The following is an 8,045-nucleotide window of genomic DNA, read 5'->3' as shown; positions in this document are numbered from 1 at the left end:
ATTAAAGTGTTCAAAAGCAGAAGCATCCGATGGATTATAATTTTTTTAAATACTAATCAAATTTTTTTTTCCGAACTTTAGGTAATGACCTTTGTGGCCTCGTTTTTCATGTCTATTATCTCATCTGCCCCCATCTCCCAAGATCTCCAGGCATTCTCCTCTCTCCGTCTTCTCCAAACATCGGCGGACCTCTCCCCAACACCGATAAATTATTTACCTTTACTGTACTTGGATGTGTATTTCTTGATTCTTATATTTTGTTAAGGTACCAATTTTTGAAGATGCCAAAACCTTGTATTGTGTGTATTATTTGTGTATTTTTTTGCTTGATTCCGTTATTTGAACTTGAATGGCTACGAAAACTTTTCATTCATGGATTTTGAGCTTTCAATTTATAAATGAGGCATAGTTTGTACCTTATGAAACTTGGGCTCGATTATATCTGGCCAAGATCGAAGGGAGATACTATTAAAAGACGCATTTAAATATCTAACTTTTCAAGCTTCTAATCGAGTTTAAACTTGAATTTGAACTCAGCTTTCAGCCAGGTGCCTACTTCACATGAATTCTTTCTTTTGAGCGTCATTTGATTTTGTTACATACGATTTGTGAAGGCTGGTTATGTGATTCTCAGGTTGAGATACACCTCGTGGTTTTATTTGTATTACATCATTAAAAATATGTAGGAAATGCATTTAGTTTGAAAGAGATCAGTTCCATGCCAGAATTCATGTATATTCACTCCCAACTCACATAAAATGTATAAACCGTCATTTTCAGTGGCATGCTATTTACATATGGCTGCTGCTTGGTACATATTTGTTAAATGATTCTCTCGTGTTAATGGTTGTAAATGTCACGGACCATCTCTCGGTTAGATGTATGGTTGTAGCATCGGGTGGATTCTTAAGCCTAGGATGAAAATTGGATATCAAATTTATGACTTAGTGTGGACTTCCTGGTGAGACACTTGTTTGCATAGAGATAATACGTGGAGTGTAACTAACTTTGGCCTCTTTTGGGAGTTGTTCAAGTGTGTTAAAGGAGTTGGTGTCGTGAGATAGTCGTGATGCTACCCTGATTATCGTGAGTGACTTGACTTTATTTTCTATTCTTGCTTGCACAACTACTTTAAAGACTCAGTCCTTCACATGCAGGAGCGGGACTAATCTAAACGACAGCTCTATGTCGGGTGTGTAAGTGTTGTACCTCTCCTTGCACCCCATGTGATCTCGAGAAGAAATCCAGTTGACAAGATCGTTCGGAGGAGAGTTGTAAGTTTCAGTCCATCGTTCATTACTCAGAACCACCTACATCTTGTGCTTCCCTATGTCGTTCTCATTTAGCCTTTATTTTAACATTCATATATTATGCTCAACTGGCAGTAGTTTCATGTCCACTTATCTGTTGTATAGGTTATCCAGCACACTGCTTTTGATCGAGGGACAGGTCAGAGATAGAATATGGGTGTCCTTGGTTTTTGGCTGATTCAATATCTTGTTACGTGCTACTATATTTTTGAACGGGAATGTATGTGTTTTATGTTCGGATAATGAACACAAATCCATGCGGCTTGTGTACCGTGGGTACCGCACCAAACGAAGGGTGAATGCTACACCGAGTGTAACTTACAGTATAACGTAGAATCTCCCGGCCTGGTCGGGGTTTGCTGCATTTTCACTTTGAAATGCCATTCGGCTCCTCCGGCAGAAAACGGGAATATGTCCATAAAATAATAATTTCAGGAAATGAACTTTATGTCCCTTTGCCAGGGGGTGTTCAAACTTTGGATAAAACCGAAAAAACCGAAAATCCAAACCGACTGAATCGAACCGAAAATCGAATTTTATAATTCAGATATAAATGTTAAAATTGAAATTTATTTGGTTCGGTTTCGAATTATATTTGTCAAAATCAAATCGACCGAAAAAATCGAAATTTCATTAAATTAATAATTTTATTTTTATTATATATTTTTTTAGATCATATCAGTAAATGAGAACTATTTTGAATAATATTTAATCGATTGTTGTTTATGTAATTCATTTAGACTTTATATTTAAATATTTTACTAAAAAATAATTTAGAAAAATAACATATTATATTTTACAATATATTTATCTTATTAATTTAAATAATTGTATCAAAACCGAAATAAACGAACCATTTCGTAAGAAAACCGAATCAAACTGAACCGGAAAAATGATTTGGATATCTTATTATATATTTGTAAAATCGGAAACCAAAAAACCGAATAAAAAATCGAAAATCGAACCGAATCGACTTATGAACACCCCTCCTTTTGCCTATAATATGTACCATCGTCATTGTTGTAACATGATGTGATCATGTCTTAAAAATCTATTATATAATTTTCCAATCCAACTAATCGAAATTCGGCTTTTTCTTCATTGAAAACGAGTTTGGTTTTTTAATGTGTAATACATATGTTTGTTCGTAACAAAAAATTTATTCAGAAGTATTTATCAATTTACGTTGGTGTATTTATAATTTTCCTTCGATGCCAAATATAAATTGATATCAAATAATCAAATTTATAACGAAGTTAAATTGTCTTTGTAACGTTCAATATATGTTGTTTAAATTTTATTATCTAATATGCCAATTCCTTTTTTAAAATCTTTTTATTATTATTCATTTAAGAATAATGTTGTAAAAACTCGTATTACATTTTTAATTAAATTCCAGTTTATTAAATCAATTCACTTTTAATACGAAAAATATATTGTAGGACAAACTTGTAAGACCCGAATCTTTCATACGTCATCGTATCACGTGCATTAATTTTGTTGGATGCAAACAAAAATGATTCCGAATATTTTGTACGTCATGGTTTTTCTGTTTTACTTTAGTCAAGGATGTATTGGGTTGGATTTTTTCGTTGTCTAAGCTTGAATTGTTTATAATAAAATTGAACATGTGTTTTATTTAACAAATATATTAATGACTCATATATATATTTAAATTTTTATCGAGCATAAACGAAATTAATAAATATAAATATTCATTAAATTCGTTGAAAGTAAATTATATATTTAAATAAAAATATAATATTTTTATTAAAATTTGTAAATTTATTATGATAAATAAATTTAATAGATTTTTCTATATATTTTATAAACAATGTTCAAAATCAATAAATCAAATATCAAAACTATTATTTTTCATGTAAGAGATGACTCGTGAATTTATCAATGAACATGTTCATGAGCTAACGAGCTGAATATTTAAAGCTCTAGCTTGTTTTTTTTAACGAGCTTCATTAAACAAATTCAAACGAGTTTTTATCGAATCGAGTTTCGAATAACTCACAAACGGTTTAGTTCATTTATATACCTAATTTTAGTCACTTTTTTTTTATATCCTAATTCGGGAGTGAGGAAAACTCAAACTTGAGTCAATACATGAGGAATTTCGACGAGACTATTGGGCCAAGCCCTGGGTGTCAAGTCAATTTAAATACAATGTAAAGATGCAAACAAACTGTTATGGATTAATTAATTAATACGTATTACTCTTACTTTTTCTTTGTGAGTGGGAATTTATCAAACACGTTGCCTTTTTGACATTGTGCACAGAAAGGTAATTATAAGGAAGAAATTTTGATTTGTTTTGTAAACAAAAAAAAAAGTCAATATGATAATTTACTAATGGGAATTTATATATTTTTTTAATGTAATTTGCACTTTCTTTTTTATTTATGATCATGTTATTGATCAATGTATAGACTAGTCTACTTATTGTATTTTTTTAGTCATTTTTTATCAAAATATTCACGTTATATCGAAAGAGTCAGCTATGCACAGCATCACGCAAAGAATTTTGGTGACAAATCATGATTTTTGGTGTTGTGCTATCATTTTCTTATGTTATGTCATCACTACCATAAAAAATGATTAAAATTGAAAAATACAAATTAATATATTAAGATCGTAAATCGATCAATAAAATGATTTTAAAAAATATAAATTACAAAAACAAAATGAAATTTTCTTTACTTATACCAATACAATATAAGTAAATAGTGTTAGATATAAAACCAGTATACAAGTTATCATGCTTTTCTGAATCCCATAAAATATTTGAAGAAAGTTGAAAGGTGAAATCACATGCAAAAGTCGCAGAGGTAGTTATAATATATACGAGGAAAATAAAATATAGCAGTAATCCAAACCGGATTACGTCAAAATGACTCAGATCCTCGTAAGAACTCGTCTTCTCACGTACATAATATCATTCTTTGACGCCCAATTCTTTGCGTATAAAACACGTACACCAGTCTATATATACTATCATACAAATTCTTGTGAGCTGGATATTATCTTAAAAATCAGCAAAAATATTATGTTTTATATTAAAATTATTATTATTTATTATAAATATGAACAGATTTGACACAATCTTCTGGTTGGAAGATACCTATGTATACAGCATTGCACTTGTTATCCTTAAGATTCCAAGCAAATTTTGCTCCAAAATCTCCATTGATTTTTATTTCACATACAGCCTTTCTTCTTGTTTTCTCAATAACAATAAATTGATAGCAATGATCATGTGTAGCAAGGGATCAAAAACATGCCTAAAGTCATGTAAAGATTCGAGCCCGGTAATCCCCACGACTCCATTGATCACTTTCCTTGAACGCCTCCAAGAAACTGCATTCAAGATTCATGCGCAACAAACGGAATTTGATCCGAAATCCTATGTTGATCTGTCATTGAAGAAGGATCTCTGCGTCACCGTAGAAGCTTTCGAAAAGCTTCCGAGAACTGAGAATGGTTCGGTTACCGTTAAAGAGTTGAATAGTTTCATGGAGGAATATTTGAATGGTGACGCAGATGAGGGTTTGATGCATGTGAAGCCGGAGGATTTCGTCGCGGAACCAGAAGAATTTTTGCTCAAAGTGGAGAACATGGAGGTGAGGGAGTGGGCTTTGGAAGTGCATTCTCTTTGGAAGAATCTGAGCAGGAAAGTTTCGGATCGGGTTTTCGAAAGAACCGACTTCTATACTTTGCTGCCTCTCAGAAACCCGCTTGTGGTTCCCGGATCACGGTTCAGGGAGGTTTATTACTGGGATTCTTATTGGGTTATAAGGTTTGTGTAGCACTTGTCCCTTAATTTATACTACACACATAGACATACGCGCGCGCGCACACATATTTAAAAGATGTGAACAAAATTTGGTTACTTTCTATTTGGTTCAATCCGATTGACAACTTGTTTTTTTTTTTGTTGGTGTGATGATGCAGAGGGTTGTTAGCTAGTAAAATGTATGATACTGCAAGAGGAATTATTTATAATCTTATTTCACTTGTTGAGGAATACGGCTATGTTCCGAATGGTGCAAGGGCTTATTACACTAACAGGAGGTATACATACATGTTATTGATCATTGAATCAATATATCATCACCTTTTTGTTACTTTTCTACCTATTACTCCTCATGTCTGCAGCCAACCTCCTCTCCTGAGTTCCATGGTCATGGATGTGTACAATCGGACACGTGATTACAAGTTGGTTCTAAAATCCCTTCCGGCATTGCTCAAGGAGCACCAGTTTTGGAATTCGGGTATTGATAAATGCTTAATCTCTTCCGCGATGGATATATATATTAATGTATGTTGTTGCATATATATCTCATGAGTATTTTTACGAGTTTGACTCTTGTTCTTGGTATTGTGGGAAGGGATGCATAAGGTGATGATACAAGATGCAGAAGGTTCAAGTCACGCATTATGTCGCTATTATGCAATGTGGGATAAACCAAGGCCAGAGTCATCAAACATTGTACGAAAGTATCTATTTTTACTTTTTGAAATTATACATTCACAATATAAAAGAATTGGTTGTGTTTCTTCAGGATAGGGAAACGGCTTCCAAGCTTTCAAATAGTTGTGAGAGAACACAACTTTATCGTGAATTGGCATCAGCTGCAGAATCTGGTTGGGACTTTAGCAGTAGATGGATGAGGTCAATGTTTAGTTTGTGTATGAATTTTAGCAGTGTGAAATTTCAAAATATAATCTTTTACATGGCCCTCTGTATATATATTTGTCTTGTTTAGGCCTTGTGATTTTGGCCATTGGTTTTTTATATTTGACTGAGTTTAGTTTTGAAGGAATGGATTTGATCTTACAACATTAGCTACGACATCCATCATACCAGTGGATTTGAATGCATTCATTCTCAAGGTAAGATTTATAAAAGAACCAGTTCATATCGGTTCATTCAGTAATTTGTAATTTTCTTGTGATCATATGGTTTAATTTGTGCCATTTCTCCTTAGATGGAACTTGACATATCATCTTTGGCACGTATTACTGGGAATGCTAGAACAGCTGCACGCTTTAGAGACTCAGCGGAGGCTAGAAGAAAGGCCATAAATTCAATTTTGTGGAATGCGGAGATGGGACAATGGCTCGATTATTGGCTGAGTGATTCGCTGTACATAGAATCAAAGGTGCTGTTGCTTAGGTTTGAATATTTCCTTGTTTTCGGACGATAAACGATTTTCAATGAAATAATTAAAGGAGGTTTAGGGTAGTTTTTATGATTAATTTTTTATACTACTCCCTTGAAAGATTGTATTCAAACAAATAGGGAAACCGCATGTTGTTTCTAAAAAAATTTATTGCTGATATTTTATTTGTGTTCAGGACGTTTACATATGGAATGCTTCAAATCAGAATAAGAAAGTGCTAGCCTCGAACTTCATTCCCTTGTGGATCCAATCATTCAATTCAGGTTTTTCTTTGTTCTGTTTATGATATACTGTCGCTTCACAATAGGGAATTTTCACCAGTGAAACATCGACAATAACCCAAAGCTAGCCTTTGCAAATCCCTCTTTCGTTGCATTAGTTATTAACAAGCATACCCAATATCTTAAGCCGAAATGGATAGGAGAAGTTAAACGCGCTCAAAAGACTAGTCTTTTAGGTGGGAGAATCTCCCACTCTTATAATCACTTCACAGATTCTTGTGCCTCAGACATGAGAGACCATGACATCGTTCAAAAATAAACATTTTCTTTACTTTGAGGTTCTCAATCTCGCTACTTCTAGCATTTAAGTATAATATGATTAGATACTAATGTAGTTTTTGTGCATGCATGAAGATGTTAAGACCGTGGATGTTGTAGTGCAAAGTCTCCAAAGTTCAGGGCTCATCTATCCAGCTGGGATCGCGACTTCTTTGACAAAATCAGGACAACAATGGTAAAAACTTTGATTTAACATTTTCTTATAAAGAATAACTAGTTAGAGTTTGAAAGAAGCCGAGCTACATACAAGTCGCGGGCTTGACTTTAACTCGAGCAATGGATAACTTGAATATATGTCGACTTTCATGAACTTGTGTTACTTAATTTCCACGAGGTGATGCTACAAATCTAAATAGTTGTAGCTTAAATAATCAGGGATTTTCCGAATGGCTGGGCGCCGCTTCAACACATGATAGTTGAAGGGCTTGTGAGATCTGGTTCTAAAGAAGCAAAAGTTGTTGCTGAAGATATTGCAGTGAAATGGATGAGAACAAACTACGAAGCTTTCAAGAGAACAGGGACAATGCATGAAAAATATGATGTACAGAAATGTGGAGACTTCGGAGGCGGCGGTGAATATGCACCCCAAGTAAGTAGTATATGTCAATATCTCATGCTTCGAACACTTTCCTATTTGACTTCCATTCTCATTTGCAGACTGGTTTTGGGTGGTCAAATGGAGTTGTTTTAGCTTTCTTGGAGGAGTTTGGATGGCCTGAACAGCGAAAATTAGACTTCTCATGAACAAGAAACACACAGATTTGCGGCTTAATTCTGGGTTAGGAGTCGAGATAGGTTCACATGCTGTGCTGTGTGACTGGTACATGTAAAGCAATTGTTGAATCCATAAATTCTGAACTTAGCGTCCATCATCTCCACGCCAGGCGAATTCTTAAGTGATGAGAATCAAGTCCAATCTTTACATGCTAAATTCATCTTCCATTTGAAACACAAATTAGAACTTTGATTGAGATTTCAGGGAC

General features: G+C 33.8%; 1 protein-coding gene and 1 long non-coding RNA gene across 2 annotated transcripts; both read left to right on the top strand.

The window, feature by feature from the left end:
- Positions 1-104: 104 nt before the first annotated feature.
- On the top strand, positions 105-1,674 carry LOC142544560 (uncharacterized). Its single transcript, XR_012820060.1, has 3 exons — positions 105-1,086; positions 1,158-1,274; positions 1,416-1,674. It is a non-coding gene; the product is annotated as an uncharacterized LOC142544560 (long non-coding RNA).
- Positions 1,675-4,451: 2,777 nt separating this feature from the next.
- On the top strand, positions 4,452-7,986 carry LOC142545421 (trehalase-like). The gene is made up of 11 exons (XM_075652609.1): positions 4,452-5,115; positions 5,271-5,390; positions 5,475-5,590; positions 5,708-5,808; positions 5,882-5,991; positions 6,140-6,212; positions 6,308-6,481; positions 6,678-6,765; positions 7,138-7,237; positions 7,438-7,651; positions 7,720-7,986. The coding sequence occupies exons 1-11, from the start codon at positions 4,568-4,570 to the stop codon at positions 7,804-7,806; spliced, it is 1,731 nt and encodes a 576-aa protein (XP_075508724.1). The 5' UTR covers positions 4,452-4,567; the 3' UTR covers positions 7,807-7,986.
- Positions 7,987-8,045: the final 59 nt, after the last annotated feature.

Source organism: Primulina tabacum, chromosome 5, assembly GCF_025594145.1.
Source record: "Primulina tabacum isolate GXHZ01 chromosome 5, ASM2559414v2, whole genome shotgun sequence".
Taxonomy (NCBI): Eukaryota; Viridiplantae; Streptophyta; class Magnoliopsida; order Lamiales; family Gesneriaceae; genus Primulina; species Primulina tabacum.
Note: the sequence above shows the minus strand (reverse complement) of the source record. Positions and strands in the feature narration are given on the sequence as shown.